At 39.0% G+C, this 19,910-nt stretch overlaps 1 protein-coding gene across 11 annotated transcripts in view; it reads left to right on the top strand.

Annotated features, from left to right (window-relative positions):
- NTRK2 (neurotrophic receptor tyrosine kinase 2) overlaps positions 1–19,910 on the top strand; it is a 409,783-nt gene that overhangs the window by 31,606 nt on the left and 358,267 nt on the right. For all 11 annotated transcript variants that reach the window (XM_082401158.1, XM_082401155.1, XM_082401159.1 and 8 more), the window contains 4 exons: positions 1,913–1,987; positions 2,102–2,173; positions 6,572–6,640; positions 9,372–9,526. In XM_082401158.1, coding sequence (XP_082257284.1) covers positions 1,913–1,987; positions 2,102–2,173; positions 6,572–6,640; positions 9,372–9,526 — 371 coding nt within the window. The remainder of the gene's footprint in view (positions 1–1,912; positions 1,988–2,101; positions 2,174–6,571; positions 6,641–9,371; positions 9,527–19,910) is intronic.

Below are 19,910 nucleotides of genomic sequence, written 5' to 3'. Positions count from 1 at the left end.
TGTTAGTGGATTGAAAATCTTGGGAAAATGTGTGATAATTTTGAAACATTTCGTAAAAACTCTTAACATTGAAAATTGTTGTTGGCTCATTAGGTTGGAGTCTTAAAATGTTTCCTTCTGTGTGGGGTAGAAGGAAAGAAGGGAACGAATCCTTCCTGCACATCTATTAAGTTCCAGGCCCTGGATATCAGGGAGAACCAAGATCTTTGAGCAGAAGATGCCCTTCTATCTATGTTGTTTTTTTTAATGTAACAGGGGCAATGTTTATGTGGGTCCTTTTAAAATTATTTATCTTTGGTGTAATTTTGTTCCCTCAGAGCATTTACTTATTTTGCTTTATTTCTAAAATTTATTTTCTAAAAATGGGTGCCTCAATACTTACCATGTATTTTGACATCTATTTTTTTTCCTTCTTTTGGATTGGGTAGAAGGAATCTGTAGATGCTGTATCTCCTCCCTCATTGGTTACTATTTTTTTCATTTTAATTCATGTTGTTAACAGTAGAGCTACATATTTGTTTTCAGTGTCTTATTTGGAATGTTATGTATCTTAAATTTTTTGAAAAAGAAAGGGGAAAATCCACCCTAATACAACTTCCTGGAGTGCCTTTGGAACTCCAAGTGTTGTCCATCCATACATCCATCCATCCATCATCCTTGAAGACCTACATTGTGCAAGGTTCTCTGCTAGATGCTGTGGTGCATGCTAAGAATTATAAAGCAAGATCCAGCTGTCTTCAAAAAGAGGTCGTGATCAAGAAAAGTGAATAGACAGATACTCAGATTACTGTAGCACAGGGAAATTCCATGGTAGTATGTTTGATAGCTTTGTGTTTGTGTTACCAGGGATTTTATTGGTTGCAAGTGACAGAAATTCAGATCAAACTTCTGTTAGTGACAGCTAACCTCAGAGATGATTGGATCCGAAAGCTCAAGTAACATTTTCAGGGTTCTGTCTCTCTTTATATCTCTTAGCTCTCTTTCCTCCTGTGTGCTGACTTCATACTTGGACAGTCTCTTTCCTTGTGCCAGAAATATTTCTCATAGAAGCCCCAGGCCTATGTAATCTTTCAGCTATAATCCCAGAGAAAGAGGGAGACTCTGTCATGGCATTCATCTTTTAATTTTAGGGAAGCTTCTCATTAGCCTAGTTGAGGTCACAGGCACATTTCTAAGCCAGTCATCATGGTCCAGGGGATAGAACTCTCCATGCAGCCAGAGTTACCAGTTTACTCCTGTATTTGGGGGTTTGGTGGATGGGGAAGAGGAGATTTCTATAGAGAGCGCACTAGGGCAATGTGGGGTTTGTGAAATGTGGTTCCTGAAAGGAAAAATTGGTTTTATTACTGACAAAAGCAGAACGAGGGGATCCTGGGCCAGGAAAAGAGAGAGTTGGAAGGAAGGGAGGGAGGGAGAGAGAGAAAGGGGGAGGGGAATCGTCTTCAGTGTTTCAGGAGGTAAAAGGAAGGAGTGACTGCTTCTCTTGGAGTGTGAGGAAAGATGTGATTTGTCCTCTGTGTGGTGATGCCAGCTTCCCTGTGGCTGTCACCATAAGGGTGAAATGCTTTTGAGAGGTAGTGGATGCATTTCCAAGTTATTTTCACCTCTATACACAGGGGATACCTTGAGTGGAGAGGCAAACTGAACTTGTTAGTTGAAAGAGTAATAAAAGTTTAAGAAAAAAATGAAACCTGGTGATCCTGTCATTGACAATGAAACCTGCTCAACCATGGTTTCTCCTCAGTCTCATTTGGTTTTGCTCCCCTTGCTGTATTTAAAATAAATGGTGGGGCTAGGTGGGTGGGGAGGGATTGCCTTGAGCAGCCTGGTGAGGTTGGATGGAAGTTACCCATTTTTTTATGGACTGCCTGCATTCTGAGTTACTAGTTTGCACTCTCTGCTTTTTTTGCAGTTACATTGCAAATCAGAAAAGATTAGAAATCATCAACGAAGATGATATTGAAGCTTATGTGGGACTGAAAAACCTGTGAGTACTCAGGACTTGCATACCTTATCTCAGAACTTTTTCTTATGCTCCGTTATCGTCAGAGGGACAGTCGTCTGTTAGCTCTAACATACATGCAATTATGTGTTTTCTTAGGACCATTGTGGATTCCGGATTAAAATTTGTAGCTCATAAAGCATTTCTGAAAAACAGCAACTTACAGCACATGTAAGTAAAGGTTGATTTTTTTGCTTCCCAGGACCCAGCTTATTCAATATTTTCCCCCTCTGTTTATTTTTCCTTCTTTTCCAGCTCTAAACCTCCTTTTAAAAAGTTAGTATAGCTTTGACAATAGCTTAGAAGCATTAGCTTTGATTTCTGAATAGCTTTAGAAGGGTACTTAGAACAGCCTGCTTATTCCCTTTCATGAATTTCTGGGCCATTTCCATCTTGGACAGAGCAATAGGCCAACAGCAAGGAGTCTGATGTGAAAACTATGTCCTGGTACAGCGTCCTCGATTCTTTTTCTTGGAATCATGACATGTTCCCTGGAAGACATCAAACTAGTGGAATTGAAAGAAACTGACTTGGCCTTGGCCTTTTTAGGGAACTAAAAATTGCTAATGCTCTTCCTCCCCCAATAGATCCTCTTTTGAACCTTCTTTTTCCAAAAGCTATGTGTCATGATTGATAGAAGTGGAGAAAACTCAATCATGGAACATGCCAGAGGTTCAGACAATTGTAACAATAGCAAATGCTTCCACCGAAGTCAGGGTGATATCAACTGAAGTCAAATGGAAATATGGACAGTGGGAGCTCTTAGGTTGTTTGCTGCTAAATCTTCTTAGATGATGGCACTTGGTCAATAAGGTGTGGCCTTCCTGAGACGTTTCTTCATGAAACAGAGGATCACCCTTAAGCTCTGATGGGCGCCCCCCACCCCGAGTTTTCAGTAGGAACTTCTGCGGGAGGAAGGTTGCCTGCATTCATTGGCCCTTTTGTGCTTTGCAGATTCTCTGCAACAGTACCTTATGTGTTTCATAGACTACGATTTACATACAGAACTCTCACCTGGTTGATCTCACTTGATTTTTCTGACAGTTGGTAGGGGGGATCTTCTTGATTCCCATTTCATAAGCATAAAATCAGACTCAGATCCACAGATGGAAAGTTGCAGACTCAGGGCTCACTCCTGGCTATGTTCTTTTAGTAAGAGGACAGAAAATGAAATGTGTTTTCCATATAATGAGAGAATCAGCCCTTCTTGTAACATTTGTCCTCTTTCTTTTTCTTGGGGAGAACTGTTCCCTGACTGACTTCCAGGCCAGTTTGTAAAAGAAATCGTTCTCTTCGAGCAGATTGCCTGGACACTCTATGGAGATTTGTTGATCTTATGAAAAACCTTAATTTCATCAAGCCAGTACAATGACTTCATATTTCATAGGTGGCATTAATGAGGAAGTCAATTTAAAAATAAAGTCAGTAGAATTAAGATATAAAACTTTTGGCAAAAAGGTGACAAAACTCCAAGGAACTTTATTAACACATTTCATGTAGAGGCTTTTTGGCAACATCTCCGTAGTTGGTTTGCCTGCACAAATTCTGATGTCTTGCGTAGGCCTTGCTAGCATAAACAAGAGAGAAGTTGGACACAAGAAAAAGGCAAAATGCTCTAATGCAATCACTTAAGTATAATTAATGACCCCAGTGGTTACGTTCTGGTATTTTCATTACTGCTGACTGCAGACCTGAATTACTCAATGAGCACGTTTTACTGGTTGTTTTACTACATCACTTCCCCTAACGTAGTGATCTATATAGTGGGCTATGGTTAATTGTTTTAGAAATAGACCTTTTTATGACTTTACTATGCCTCTTATATTTTCCCTACTTTCCTTGTTCCAAGCTATTTATATGAAAACCAAAGCCACCTTTTGTATTTTTTTCAGGCTGATTTACGGTAGAGTAATTTTAATGGTATTCTGTGTGCTGTACATACTTATATAAAGCCAAATATTAGTCCCAGTCTCCCAAAGAGGTGTCATTTGAAAATAGGAAACCAAGGAGATGGACATATCTTATACAGCTTCTTTAAAAGCCAACAGTTGGGAAGCCCAGTTACTGATCAAACTGCAGAAATTACTGATATTTGTAGCCATTGTCAAATGGTAAGGCAGTACGAAGTCAGGCTAATATTCAGACAGTTAGAAAGAAGTTACAATGTCAGTAAGCTTCAGATATTCACGTGATGAAAGAGGCTCCTAATCGCCAAAATAGAAATTAAATTAAGCAGTTGGCTCTAGGGAATGGCAAGGAGGAGGAAATTAAGTCAGTTGTCTGCCTTTCCAGACCTGGGTCTCAACTTCTGCTTATGACTGAAGGCGCTGGCGTGTTCTCCCTGATTCCCGCACGTAGCGAACGGCATCCTTAGTTGAACATCAGCACCATGGCTGCAAGGGAGCTGATAAAGAAATGTGTATGAGAGGCTGTTTCTCTCTACCCGTGGGATATACTGATTATCTCTCTGAGTTTCTCCAATAAAATAAAAATGTGCACAAGAGCATCTATTTCACTTTGGGTTTTAGGGGAATTCAGACTGGATCCTGTCTGTCACTTTCATCATTCCTCCCCTAACCTGTGCATATTTAGCATCGCATGCTGACTGTCCAGAGCCCCTAGGACTGGTCCCTGAGTTTATTTCTTGGTGCCTTTAATTCCTGCCTGGCCCCTGAGAACCCAGAAACTGTGAGAAAAGCCAGTATTTGTGTTTTCCAGGGACTTTGCAGAGGTGCTAATTAGCTCCTTTGCAAAAGTTCTATAATCAAACAGTAAGAGGATTGTTGATTTTTATTTCCTTCCCTCCTCCTCCCTTTTGGCTTTTGGACCCAATAATAAGTATGGTTCATAAAACTCATCTTGTTCTTTGGCACGTAACCCTGCTCTGGGCTGTGCTGGTAGCAGCCTGACAGGGCAGCTGCCCCGGTGCCGGCCTTGCTAGCCGACCCGGAACCTTGACAATGAGTGTGTCCTCTTTCTTTGCCTCCTCGCTCCTCTTTCTTCTTGGGAGGAAGAATAGGGTTTTTGTTTCTGTTTTTGGTTTTTTTCCTTCAGAAGGATGGGGATTTCTGATGGAGATGAAAACATTTGTGCCTCACAGGCTCTGGTGAAGACAGGCAGAATGACTTGTCAGTGTATTATACTGCAGTGAAACCCATTCTTAATTCACGTTCCAAAAGAAAAGATTTATGTGGGCACATTTTACAACTTCCCGCTGGATTATTTTTTCATGTGGGTGAGCACTTTACACTCAGTGTGAGGAGAGAAGATGCCAGCGTAGAAGGAAGAGGGCACCCTCTTGTAGATGGGGGTTTGGATGAGAGGAAATCTCAATATAGAATGAAGCTGGGAGTGGCCGTGTGCCTTCTTGAATTACGAGACGCTAAAGGGGCATTTTCTTTATCCATCAGCTGACTAGTCTTAGTTCATGTATTAGCTCCTCCTGGTCTTTAACCCCTCTGTGAAAGAGACTGGCCAGACAGACCAGCACACTTCAGCCCATGATTTTGTGAGACAGACGCAATAGACTAGCCTCAGTGAGGCCAGAATTGCTGTCGCCGCAGATTTCCCGAATTTACCTGACTCTCAGACCGGTGCTCACCTTCCTGAACGGGAATCAGATACTGAAAGGCTCATGGCAAACTGTTGAGGGCTCAGCTGTTTTGTAAAATTTGATGTTTGTTTTACATTCATGTGACTCATGAAACACATGTCTAGAGGACCAAGCATTGCACACTCTTTAAATAAATTCGACCAGTAAACAAATTCACAGAGCGAGTCAGCTGCCAGGATTAAGGGTCTGAATTTCCCAGCTCAAGGTCTCATGGCACTGATCATTGGAAACTGAAACTCCCATTCTCTTGAATAAAACTACATATTTGGAACACATCAGTAAATTCATTATTATTTTTCAGTCACAAATAGGACATCTTTTCATTGTCTGGTTGGTTCACATCTTAAAATGATACGTTGCTAGAATATTTCCAGATAAAATCTGACATATTTTTATCTGATATTTTGATCGTGAATTTATCTAGTTATTTGGAAGTCATATATAAGCAATCTCAGCAGAGTTTATCAATCAATAGTTGTTATCTTTCCTATTAGGATGTGTTAAATTCAGTTAATATTCAGAGTTTTGTGTGTCGTGTAATTTCAAAGTATTCATGATGCTTTTTAGTTTTAAAGTATATTTTCCCCTAGTGAGTTTATGGTTTAAATTTAATTTAGTTTAATTTAATCTCCCTATTAATTGTTCAGAAGATCAGATATCTCTAAGAGGTATATAACTTGGCTCTGAATATGAAAAAGAAAATTTTGAGTAAAAAAGAGATTCAAAATAACCATTATGAAAATTATGCCCCCTCAACCCCACTCTCAAGCAAGAATTATAGGAGAGGCAGGGAAAACTAAGTTATTACTCTAGGTGAAAGAAAGAGATTACTGGATCTTAAGTACGGCATGAACCATGATCAAATAAAATTATATTTTGAAAAAAACTCTATTTGAATACTTTATTCCTGAAATGTACACTTGTAATTCACATTTAATGTTTTTGATTCCTTTCAGCAATTTTACCAGAAATAAACTGACGGTATTGTCTAGGAAACATTTTCGTCACCTTGACTTGTCTGAGCTGTAAGTAATGATTTTGTATGGCATTTGGGGAAAAAAATTTCAAAGGAAAGTGTAATTAAGTATTTTTTAAAATAAGTGATGCTGCAGGTCTATTTTTATATCAAAATTCAAGAAAAATGATTTCTTAATTTTTGGCCATTTGTTCTTTTATTCCTCCATGAAAACATGATTCAGCAGTAAAGAAAAAAAAAACTCAGTAGTAATATATCATTTATAATGAGTTTAAATGTTGTTTTTACACAAAAGACTTGTTTTCTAAAGGAGGGAAAATGAGAGAAAGATGAGGGTTTTGTGTGAAAAAGACGGCAACATGTCTCACAGCATCTGTTTGGTCCTTGTTCTGTCCAGGCCCTAATGGAAAGCAAACCCATTCAAAGAGCAAACAGCAATGGGCAAAACTCCTCAGTTTATACCCCGACGACAGTGCCTGCGCTCCCTTAGTGAACATTCGAGAAGAGGCAGTCCTCTCCCTACCCAACCATCCTTGTGAGATTTCCTTCTAGGTCTGCCAATGCATTCCGGATTTATCCTTATCCCCAAATCCCCTTTGCTGAAAAATGATAGGGAAGATACTGAAATGTATCGATTACTAATAGCCAGCATTTCCAAGTGTGCTTAATTCTTGTGTTATCACCGTGAAGCAAATATAAACTGTTGACATTCCTATGGGTCAGGTACCCAAAGAACCTTAAAGCACAGGCTCTGTGTGTCAGAGGTGGGTCCAGATGGGCAAGGCCTTTGAATACCAGGCAATAGCTTTTTGCTTAAACTATCTGTTGCCTGAGCTGTAGGGTCCACCCCTATTCACAAGGAAATTGTGCAGATTAGAAGATGCCACTAGTAGAGCGATAACAAGTTAATAGGTAGTCATGAGAGTTACACGGTGGCAATTCTTTTGGGAAAGACTTAATTCAGGGAGTTGAAGCACTGGCTTTCTAACACAGGGATAGGCATAAAAAACTTAAGGAAGTTATGTGCAATAAAGTAGGCTACTCAGTGTAAAAACTTCGAGCATCACTGCAGAGAATTTTCTTGATGGGATAAAAATTAGAGTTCTGATTTCAAATTCACATGTCTCAATACCGCCCCTGCAGCATATTTAATTAATTCATTCAACAAATGTTAATTGTGTACCTGTTGCAAATCAAACTATCATGGCACTAGGCCATAGGCATATAAGGAGAACGGTATCTGTACTCCAGGACTCTGCTATCCAGGGGGAGCAGTAGAAGCCTGAACAAATTAAGTATAACATGCTCTAACAATCGCTGCAAAAGGAGTTTGTACCGTGTGTGAGAGGAAGAAGCCAGCTGTCTGCCCGTGCCGTGTGGTCGGATGAACGTTGCTGTCTTTGTAGCTCAAGATCCCTTCTCTTCTTTATCCCTTCTGTGGATTCAGTCATACCTGCTTTTAAAAAAGATTTCTTAGTTTTTCATGGACTCAGAACACCAGGAAACCTCTTGGATTAGTTGGGGTTTAAACATTGTGGATATCATCTGCATTATATTCCATACCTAGCAGTCTCAACTCTTATTTTGGTGTTGGAGGGATATTTGGAGGCGATCAAGCAGACACAAATTAAACGAGTCTGTCAGGACCACATTTTCTCCAAGGAAACTCCTGGAAAAGTCTCCAGGGATTCCCTGAGATTCTTAGAACCCAACCAGAAAACCACAGGAGTAAATGATGCTGCAAAGCCCAGGTCCTGTCCTCACGGAAATCTTAAGTATTGTGGTTAATGCCAGGCAGAGCCTATGTAATGATTTTAAATGGCCTCATTTAAAGACTCATTGCCATAAATGGAAGTCATCTTAAATAGGCCACTGAGTATTATAAATAAGCATTTAAAGATTTTTTTTTCCTTGTGGTTTTTATTTTCCTCTTGACTACTTCCTCCTTGACCAATCACAGGCCACAGGAGTCCAGGCAGCATGGCTGAATAGTGACTTTCTCTTTGCAGACCCTCCCACAATGGGCTAAGTAGCTCAGTCTGGAGCTCGGTTGCACTTGCTCTCAGAAACCCTGAGCTTGGCGTGCGTGTGCGCGCGCGTGTGTATGTGTGTGTGTGTGTGTCTGTGTGAAGGAGGTCTAAGAGCTCCCTCCCAGGTTCTGTCTCTCACATTCACTCCAGCTTTCTTGCATCAGTCAAACTGACCTGTGGTTGTGTCATTCGGAAAGCTGGGAGTGCACCCTCCAGGCTCTCACACTTTAGTCTTAGCCTTGTATTCACAGTCTCGTTTTCAATTCAGATGAAATTGCTGAAGTTCAAACTTATTAAGTGATAACACTTGAATCTCTAGCCTGGTTAGAAATAAGTATGTTAGTGTTCCCGAAAACTTAACGTTGGCTTCTTCACTTAAGATCTTCTTCATAACTGTATAATATCTGTGATAAATTTGTTACGGTATCTTATTTTCCCCCATCTTATGAGACATCTTTTTCTATCCTATATTAGAGTTAATTCTGTTCCTACCTTGTTTCCCTATGGGTCCGAAAGGTCTCACATCACTTTGCATCCTTTAGCCTCTACAGGGGTGTTTGCACATAGCAGAAGATCAGTAAGTATCAGGTAAATGAATGAATAATAAGTACTGTTATGCTATAAAGATGGGTGTGACTTCCAAAGATTGCCGTCTAGAAGAAATTAATAATGCTGTTAGTGCTCCATAAACACTTCTGTAGCTAAAACTGAAAGAGAAGGCTGATTGGATTTCATTTTTGTTCCATGTAGGATCCTGGTGGGCAACCCATTTACATGCTCCTGCAACATTATGTGGATCAAGACTCTTCAGGAGACTAAACCCGGTCCAGAAACTCAGGACTTGTACTGCCTCGATGAAAACAGCAAGAATATTTCCCTGGCAAACCTGCAGATACCCCATTGTGGTAATTTACTTTTAAATCAATAAGTTCTACTTGCTATTAATTATTCTAATTGCCTTGGTGTGGTAGAGAGTCTGGGAAGGTTACCACTACCTGGATTTTATATGTATGCTGTTGATGTCTCCACTGAGTTGGGCCACTTTCGTGTGCAGTGCAGAGAAATCAGCTGGGAGCAACTTTGCTGAGTGTTCTTTGCCAGTAGAATATTAATGCTGAATGGATGACTTTAAAGTGCACAGAGAAAAAAATACACTGTTTATTCCTTTGTTTCTTTGTTCATTTGTTCATCTATCCATCTATCCATACAAAAAGTATCGGCTGAGAGTGTGGTACTTCACTGGCCACATACATACTTGGTTGGCACCTAGGCCATGCAGAGGAAGGATCTCAGGGGGATAAAGTGTCCTGGCAGCACAAGAACATGCAGTTCAATCCAGAACATTCCCTTACACTTGTCTTGTTGCCGGATGTCAGTGTATCTTGCTGGGAAACCACAGATCTGCCCTTTGACTTGCTTTCCCCCATGTCTGGGTTTACAATCTCCAGAATTTAAAAGGGCACCATATGATAAAATTACAGCTCTGTGAATCCCAGTGTGTTTACAAGAAGGGAAAATCCAAGTGTTCTGGTTAGGATTTCACTGCTACGGGCTCTTGGGACATGCCTCTGCAGTACCCACATATGCATATTATTCCTCAGTTGAAATTTTAATCAGTCAACCGGTTAATCAGTTAACAATTAAATGTGATCTTCTGGCCTAATGGCTGGTGACACAGCAGAAAGCCACACAGCACCAGGTTCTTCTCCGAGAGGAATCTGTATATTAACCATAAACTTCCAGGTCTTTGTTTTCAGAGGATCCTATTGTTTGGAGTCAATTTTTATTTAAGGAAAATATAGCTGCTGCTCATTTTTAATGAGAGTGTAATAAAGGAATGATAAGTGTTTGCTTCTTCCCCTGCAGGGTCTTAGAAGACAGCAGTTACTCTTCCCACAGATTTCTGTTGGAACGAGAGCCCTTTGGTTGCATAATGGGGGAATTAAGCTTTGTTCCCTTGTCAGCTTCCCTCGACTTTCATTATTAGCCAATATTAAAAAAAATTTTTTAATATCTATCTTTCCCTGATTGATAAGAGGATAACTGTTCTCTGCTCTGGTATAAGTTTGTACCGCTGAGAGAAATTGCCCAGAGGGACAAGAAACTCAATGTTGAGTCACCTGGCTGCTTGGCCAGCTCCCAGATCCCCATGGCTGTGTGGCCACATTGTTTCAGCAACCACTGAGAGGAAAAAAGAGAAAGCATCTGACTCCTGCTCTGATTTCACAAAAGGCCTCTTAATAGACGTCTGCTTTGCCCTTGCCTGAAACCAATTCTCTTTTTTTAATTTTAATTTTTGGCCATATTGTCTTGACAGCATTCCTGTAATGTACCCACCTAATGTGCTGTTGATAGACCGCTGTGACTGGAGCAGGGGAGGGGTAGGAGTGAACTGGTTCTAATTTTTCCTGACCAGTTTGTCAATTTTCAGTGTTTTAAAATTTGTTCCCTACGAATTAGTCAATGAATTGTGTGTATGAGAGTGAGGCTTTGAATCCACTGTCAGAGGACATGTGTTTGATTGATTAGGATTGAATGATTACATTTATGGTAGCATTCACAATTTCAGGGTCAACAATGCTTTTCAAAAAGTAACATTAGAAAAGGTGAACTGATAGACTTATTTTTTTGTGTTCTTAAACTGTCTTGTTCTTTCTCTGCTAATTTTTATTTTCTTTCCCAGTGTTTTTTACTTATTTATAATTGCACATATACTATTGATACATTTTGTTGCAAAAATAATTTCCTACATTTACACATAAAGCTTATCTTTACTTGTTTGTGACCATTTCAGGTCAGAAGCCATCGATCTATCATATCTTTTTAATTATTGTGTGTTATTCATGGTAGAATATATCTTGATTATGTTAAATCTTCCATATTGATGGGCATTTCCCATTTTACTACAAAAGTGTTTCAACCAGCCTCCTTATACATGATCTTTGTACATACATACAGATGTGAAGGTTTTTCTAGAGTACATAGCGGGAAGCAGAATTTTTGGTTAATATGGTTTGCACATTAAAAAGTGGTTGTACCAATTTATAGCCACCCCAGCAAAGTATACCTTGATATTAGCAAACTTCTTATTTTTTGTATCTCTAAAAAATGGTATGTCATTGCTTTTTAGTTTGCATTTTCCTGGTTGCTATTGAGTATCTTCTATGTTTATTAGACATTGTGATTATTCTCCATTGAATTGCCTATTTATACCTTTTGTCTATTTTTCTACAAGGTTATTCCTTTTCCTTCCTTTTCTTCCACTGACAGTGTTCTTTGTTTTATTTTTTCTTAATTGTTCGAAAGTTATAAATTATGTTTCTCTGTTTGTAAATATACAGTGCCAAAATATTTACCACACATATTTAAACATATTTTTTGTAAGTATCTAGAAAGAACCCCCAACAAGATGAGAAAAGATACTTTTACTTCCCTTTACTTTCTCCTCCCTTCTCATCTGAGATTTTATTTTTATTTTTTATTTTTATTTATTTACTTTAAAAAATTAATTAATTAAATTTATTTAATACACATAGAGCTAATTCAAGTAATGAGATTTTATTTTTAGACTGTTACTTGATGTTTTTGAGGATTTACTGTTTCTCTGTATATTGTTGATTTTTGTATTCCACTACTTCCTCTTAGAGTGGTTTTTCTTTTTGCTGGAGTATATCTTCTAATATTTCTTTCAGAGAAATTAAAAAAATAAAATTCACGTTCTTGCCCAGTGGAAAATCAGCCTGTATTTTTTCTTCTCATTGGAATTGGCTGAGTGTAAAATTCTAGACTCCAGATAACTTCCTCTTAGAATTTTGCAGATATTATACCACGTTCTCCATGTGTTCATTGTTGCTGATGAGAAGCCTGAGGCCAGTCTGATGCTTATTTCTTGATAGGTAACCTATGCTTTTCTTTTTCTCTAGAAGCTTTTAGGATTTTCTTCTTATCCATGTTATTCTTAAATTTTACTACACTATAACTAGGCATGTGTGCATGCTTAAAATTTTATTTTGTTTGACATGCAGTGTACTTTTTCAATATGAGTGTTCACATCTTCAGTTCTGGAAGAATTTTCTAATTTATTTAGATGGCTATTTACACTTCTGGCTCCTCTCTCCATACCTCTCACCCTTTCTGTAATACTTTCCATCTGCTTGTCCTTTTGTGCTGCATAATGGGAGAATTGTTTACTCACTACTTTGCCCTTCAGCTATTTCTCCAGCTACTGAATTTTCCCTTCTGCCAATTGATTTTTAATTTCTGAAATCTCTAGTGACTTTTTTTTTTAATGACTGAAACACGCTTTTCCATACTGGGGTTCACCATATCTCTAGGGTACCTAGCATGACTGACTTTCTCCTGTAAACTTCCCGCACTCATTGCTTCTACTTGGGGGCAGCTGCAGCAGTTGTTGGATGCTGTGCCTGAGGTGGGAGGGCAAAGGTAGGATGTGGAAAGTTTATTCCTCTGTGCTTCTACTTGTTTTCTTAACCAGTGACCCTGTGGCTTAGTGGAGGGGAGGCCCCACCCTGCCCTGCCGTCCACCCCTAGTCTCAGGTCAGCCCAGCAGCTTCCCTGTTTTGTGTGGCACATACTCATGTGTCTGTTGGGAACTGTGCTGTTTTTCTTTCATTTCATTTCCCCACTTTCTCTTGTTCAGGAGTTTCTCATTGTTCTTATCCACCAACAGTTATACCTTCTGATTTTCCAACGTGGTTCTGGATTTTTTAAAAAATGAACCTAATTTCTAGAGATTTGAGTTGAGAGAGGGAGCCTTCAGTTTGGGGCTTAGTCATATATTAATTTTCCTCTTGATGGTTTCCCAACTTTGGTTCTTTAAGAGAAGTTAGGCAGATTGAGCAGTAAATTATGCTACATTGTTGAATTTAAATTCTGTCTCTGAAATTCCATGTTGGAGAAGTTGGATAATATCCCCAAGTCTTCAAGTTAGATGTCTTGTTTAAAACATGGATTTGTGGTCAGTTGGCCTTTCTTTTAGGTCTCACCCTCAGCAAACTTTTAAAATATACCTGTTGTGTTTAAGTCAAAGATTGACGGAGTTCATCGTATTTCCACCTTTTTTTTGATGAAACTTGTTAGCTAACTCTAAAAGTAACTCATAAGAGTATGGTCTGGTGTATTTCATCACTGTAAACCCAACAATTTGCCAGTAACTACGGCCATTGCATTTGGTTTGCAACTGGTAATATTTTAATTTCCATAAAAAAGAGCTATTGGGATTTCATTCCTTTATAAGGTGGGCTTTCTTTAAAAAATTCCCCTTTTAGTATTTCATCATGTAAGCATTATATGATGAACAAATTCCCTACATTTTATAAGCAAAAATATCTCCTCCATGGTGCCTGATGTATCCCTTGAACATAACAGTCACTTGATCAATGTTTGCTGAATTGATCAATTAATTAATGCATGATCCACATTATATTAGTGATCAGATTGAAACAGATTTTTGATATAATGGTGCAGATATTTCAGTTAAGTAAAAATAACTGAAACATTTATATTATTCTAGCCAAATTATTCTGTATTTTAGCACTTTGTAGTTTCCTTTGAAATGCCTGTCATCATTGCATTTTGAAAGAATCTCCTTTCTTCTTTTTCCTCTGCCCTTAGCGATTGAGCGAGCATGGTAGGCAGGGCTGGGAAGTTTAACTGTGCCATTCCCGATCCCATTAACAGCACAGTCAAAATGTCTCACAATATTTTTCTAACAGCCCCTCCTGCTGTGAATTACTGTAAATTTATTCATGCTGTGAAACATGTTGTGGTCTGTTTCTCCACCAGGTCCTTTTTAACCTTAGAAAAACTTTATTAATTACCAGGCAACAAAACATATTCATGTAAAATTTCCACATTAATCAGAAAAAAAAGGGGTGCTATGAGCAGTGGTTCTGAAGACAGAAACTGAATCACACAAGTGTTAGTGAAGAATGGCTATTTTTCCAGACTGTGCTGATTTATCACTCTAGATAAAAGTGTTCCTACTACTTTTTTTTTTTTTTAATAATTTTATTATTTATTTATTTATTTATTTATTTTATTTTTGGCTGTGTTGGGTCTTCGTTTCTGTGCGAGGGCTTTCTCCAGTTGCGGCAAGCGGGGGCCACTCTTCATCGCAGTGCGCGGGCCTCTCACTATCACGGCCTCTCTTGTTGCGGAGCACAGGCTCCAGACGCGCAGGCTCAGTAGTTGTGGCTCACGGGCCTAGTTGCTCCGCGGCATGTGGGATCTTCCCAGACCAGGGCTCGAACCCGTGTCACCTGCATTGGCAGGCAGACTCTCAACAACTGCGCCCCCCTGCTACTTCTTTTAGTGTTTTTCAATGACATTATTTATAACATTGTATATTCTACATTCTTGTACTCAATTCCTGTACATTTGGTTGATCTTCAGTAGTTAGGTTTGCAGTACAAACCTTTCAATCTTTTCCCCTGGCTGGATGGCATATTAAAGAACAGTGTACTTTATACTTTAATTTTTTTGTACTATAATTATGATTTAAATCTCTGGAAGAGAGTTTCTTCAGGAAGTGTTAATAGTGGATGATATGCTCTGTTCTAAGCAGACAACAAATATATTTAAAAGGCAGTATTCTTTTGGGTCAAATCAAAACAATCCCTCAACCCATTTTACTGGTAACTAGTTACCGTAGAACATGCTAGCCCCACAGTGAATATAAGATGGCAATTCAGTTGAGGGTTGAATGTAGTTACTATATAAAACACCCTTAATGGTCCCATGGATTGAAATCAACTTTGCCTTTGGTTTCTTTATTTATAATGACAATTTCAATTTTCCACTTTTCCAACCTTCAAACTTTTAGTGTAGAGCCTCCTTACAACACAACGACAAAATATTATTTATGTTGGGAAAGGTTGGTTCACAGGTGCCCAGGAGGAGAGGCCTGTTTCTTTGAGGTAAACTGACGTTAATGATTTATTTTTAAGATTTACTTTTGGTTTCCACTATAATTTGTGGTATGCATGTCTGTTTAGCATATTTGTACATACTCCTTCTTTTGTTTTAAACCAGGAAAATAGGATAGTAATTCTGTTTTGTTAGCATTCACGGAAGATTAAAATGAAATGCTGTATTAATACTCCATGTATAAATTAGATTGGTAAAAAACATTGTTTTCCTAGCATCTTAGCTGGATTGATTTTTTTTTTTTTTTTTCTGAAAAGCATATACAAAGTCTAGTTTACTGCTTTGCTTTCTTTTATTAGAGATCAGGTTTTACCCACTAAAACACAGCAAGCCACACAGTGGACCAGTGCTTTTCTTTATCTTTTTAGAAAGGCAAATAAAGCCGTTTTTCTAACGTGTCAGCTGCTATTCAGATTTTTGTGTTTAGAAGTTTTGTGGTTGCTGTCACTGTCATGACACGGCTCACATAAGCCTAGAAGCACAGTTTCCCATTTGAGCTGGGAAAGTCACTTTGCTAATTTTCTGTCATTTTTGCAACCAGGTGTAAAGCAGCCACTTCTAAATAGGTCAGGCTCATTCTGGCTTCATTCCTGGTTGTGAAATATATATGTTTAGGGGACACAAAAATGGGAAGATATGCCAAGAAGATAGAAAGTGAGTGGAGAGAAGACAGAGAGCCGACAAAAATCATAATTTACTTGAATATTTTTATACCCATGGAGTGATGATCCAATAAGAAATGAACAGAGCTCAGGCTTACTAAAATGAGGTGAAAAAGAACACAACTCAGGCCTACAGATGGATATTGAAAAATAAAACCCAAACTTGACCCATCTCATTTATTGCAAAGCCAAGTTAATATTTCAAAAAGTTTAGAGGTTAGTTTTCCTCAATTATTAAGAAGGGAGAACGTGCATACTTTGAATTAGTGATCAAAGGGCCTAGTCAATATGGTCAACTTTCAAGAAGTGTGCACCAGTGGATGGACCAGTGTCAGTGGCTGTTGACCTGGATATGGTTGGAAAGGACATACCAGCCAGTAGACCTCAGCAGAAAATCATCAACCATTCAGTGAAAAGGCTGACTTTCTTTAGACCAGGGCTTCCCAAACTTTAATGTGCATATGAATCACCAGCAGATCTTGTTAAAAATATTGCTTCTTTTCCAGCAAGTCTGGGTTGGGGCCTGAGTCTCCACATTCCAACAAACCCCTTGTTCCATAGACCACACTTTGAGTAGCAAGGGTTTAGACAATGGGTGTTGGACTATTCATTGGGTTTTTGCTTGTACAACTATTATTCTTACACCTGACAGGAGCCTGAGCAATCATCTAGTCCACCAAACTTTCCCCACTCTATGTTCTGTGCAACTCTAATTCCTTGAGATGCTCTGTGTAGGAAAAAAAACCCAAGGTTAAAGAAAAAAATATAGAAAATTCTGTAACTCTGGACGTTCACTGTGCACATTACTATGTTAAAAGCTCTAAGAATTCCTGCTCGAAAAGAACCATTTAACTTCCATTGATCTTATGGTCTTCAAGGTTGTTTGAGTACATACCATTTCTTTGTGATATCGTGTTATGGCTTTGTTATTTTTACTTGAAGTAATTTGACAGGATATCAGATATACACATGTATAAATTCAGATGTAAAATATATTTAAAGCTAAATGTCCATATTGATATTGGTAATAACATTAATAGCTAACGTTTATTAAGGACTTAATATGCACTAGACCTCATCTGAAATATTTTCCATATTATCTTATTAGGCATCCTAAAAGCTCTAGAAAGTAGATGTCGTTAGTATCCTTATTTCCAGTTGAAGAAATGAAAGCTTACCAAGCATCATGAGTAAACAACTAATGAGTAGGGGTTGGCTTTAACCCACATCTGTCTGTCTAGGGCCTTAACCCATACACTGATCAGCTGCGTCCTTTACTGGGCTCTTCCATGCCTCAGAGGTGTCTGTCTGTCCGGGCAGCTTGTCTTCTCTGATCTCCAATGAGGTTTCCCAGCGTGTAAAGGAAGACAGCCCTGATACTTAAGTCAGGATCCCATTACCATAGTGCTAGAAGCTCTTGGAGACATTGCTGAGCTTTGCTCTGTACTTGTGCTGATTTCAAATCTTATTAAGCCAGGAAGTAGTGCCTGGCAAATGGTTTATCCTGCCTTGGCTATTCATGCTCCCCAATTCATTTTTATTGTGCTAATTAAACCTCAAGTGGTATTTCAAGTACAGATTGTTTTTTCCATTATTGAATCTTTGACCAGCCTATTAATGCTGTAGAATTAACGTGAGTCAGATGCTTACTCATTTGTGGAAGACTTTACATTTAAAAGATCTAGACTTGGCCAATTTTGCACAGATTCCTTTGGAAACTGCTATGACAGGGTGATACAATTTCTCTATAAATAAAGGAGACTCACTCTTCTCTCACAGATAGACACGTAATTATTTTTTTAATGAACCAAATTCCTAGATTATGGATATGTATTGGTATTTATAGTCTGTGCCAAAATGGATATTACAGTCTGGGAAGGTAGTATATTGTAGTGGTGAACATCTTGATCTTTGAGTTCAGTTCCTAGGTAGTTGGGCAACTTTGGAAGATGTATTTGACTTTTCCAAAACTCACATTCTTTTTTTTAAAATTTTTTAATTTTTGGCTGTGTTGGGTCTTCGTTTCTGTGCAAGGACTTTCTCCAGTTGCGGCAAGCGGGGGCCACTCTTCATCGCGGTGCGCGGGCCTCTCACTATCGCGGCCTCTTTTGTTGCGGAGCACAGGCTCCAGACGCGCAGGCTCAGTAGTTGTGGCTCACGGGCCTAGTTGCTCCGCGGCATGTGGGATCTTCCCAGACCAGAGCTCGAACCCGTGTCCCCTGCATTGGCAGGCAGACTCTCAACCACTGCGCCACCAGGGAAGCCCTCACATTCTTTATTAATTAAATGAGGATAAATACTTAACTTCAAGCTTGGTTGTAAGGATTAAATTAAATAAAACAAAAATGTAAAGTACTAGACAAGAGTTTCTGGTTCAGTGAATGCCCCATAAATGTTATTGCTAGTACTATAATTAAGCAGACATTTTTAGAAATGTTAATCACGTAAACTTAGGCTTGAAGGAAAAAATAAACTACATTAGATTTTACAGGGGAGATTAAGATTATAGCATAGCATTCTCTGCTGAGTCTCTCTTTATTTTAACTTCTTTTCTGCTTAGAATTTCCACACTTTTAGATACATTTACAAAAGGTGGAAGTTTACACCATCGGTTTATATTCGAGGTGACAGGAAGGGTGTCACCAAGCTCCATTGGTAGAGTCTGCTGGTGGGGGAGCTCATACCTCCAGAGCAAGCACCATGGCAAGCCCTGGCTCCATGGTTTCTCCAGATTCAGCCAGATAAATCTATAAATACAAGAGAATGGGAGAGGAGTCAACAAAGCTTTGTGTTTCTGTAGTTGCAATTGGAAAGTAGATGGATGAGTCATGACTGACTTAAAGACTGAGAATGCTGGTTACCAAGTTGGCAATGGGGAAAGCCAAGAGGAAAGCTTGGTGTATATTGCAGAACTACTGCAAGGCTCAGGAAGTAAGAGAACAGGTAACACCGAACACAGGAGAGTGGTTGAAAGATTTTTGTTCAATACATCTCAGGTGTAAAAACTGGAAGTTTGTTCTCTAAAGAGGATAAAACAAAGGCCAAGAGGAATTCCAGGTAGAGTTGAGGCTGTGAGAGCCATAGAGAGAATGATGGATTTACATACAACTGAGTTTTGACACAGATATTCTCCAATTTTTGGAAGTTTTCTTTACACCACTTCGCTTTTCTGAAAGAAATCGGAAGAGGATTTTTGCTTCTCCTAAAAAAGGTGAAAAGCAAAAATAGCGTTCAGCGTTTGTTTTACATGGAGCTGTTTAGAGGCAGCCCACATCCCAAGCAGTGAGGGGGCACCACTAAGCTCCTTCCTGGGAACTACACTCGGCATCTCATCATCACGCCGCCATAGCTTTGACTGTGTCTGTGAGAATCTGTGCTTTATCTTGATTTATTCTGTGCATCTGTTAGAAGGAGTTGTCCTGAGGTACTTCTTTACTTTATGTCATTTCGTCTTACAGAAAGTTTCATAGGAATGTTCTGCGTTCTGATAGCCAGGAAAACCTGTGTTTCCAGCCTTCTTCCTCTTCCAAACAGTACACTGGAAGAGAATTATCTGAATAATTTCATCAATCCCATCCCCAAAAGGATTTAATGATACTGACACCAGGTGGTACCCATTACAGAGGCCAGTAATACTGCCCTAGTGATGCTGACAGTTAATAAATGTGCAATGCTTCTA

Source organism: Balaenoptera borealis (assembly GCF_965194805.1).
Source record: "Balaenoptera borealis genome assembly, chromosome: 8".
Taxonomy (NCBI): domain Eukaryota; kingdom Metazoa; phylum Chordata; class Mammalia; order Artiodactyla; family Balaenopteridae; genus Balaenoptera; species Balaenoptera borealis.
The sequence above is the reverse complement of the archived record's forward strand: the minus strand, read 5'-3'. Positions and strand labels throughout refer to the sequence as shown.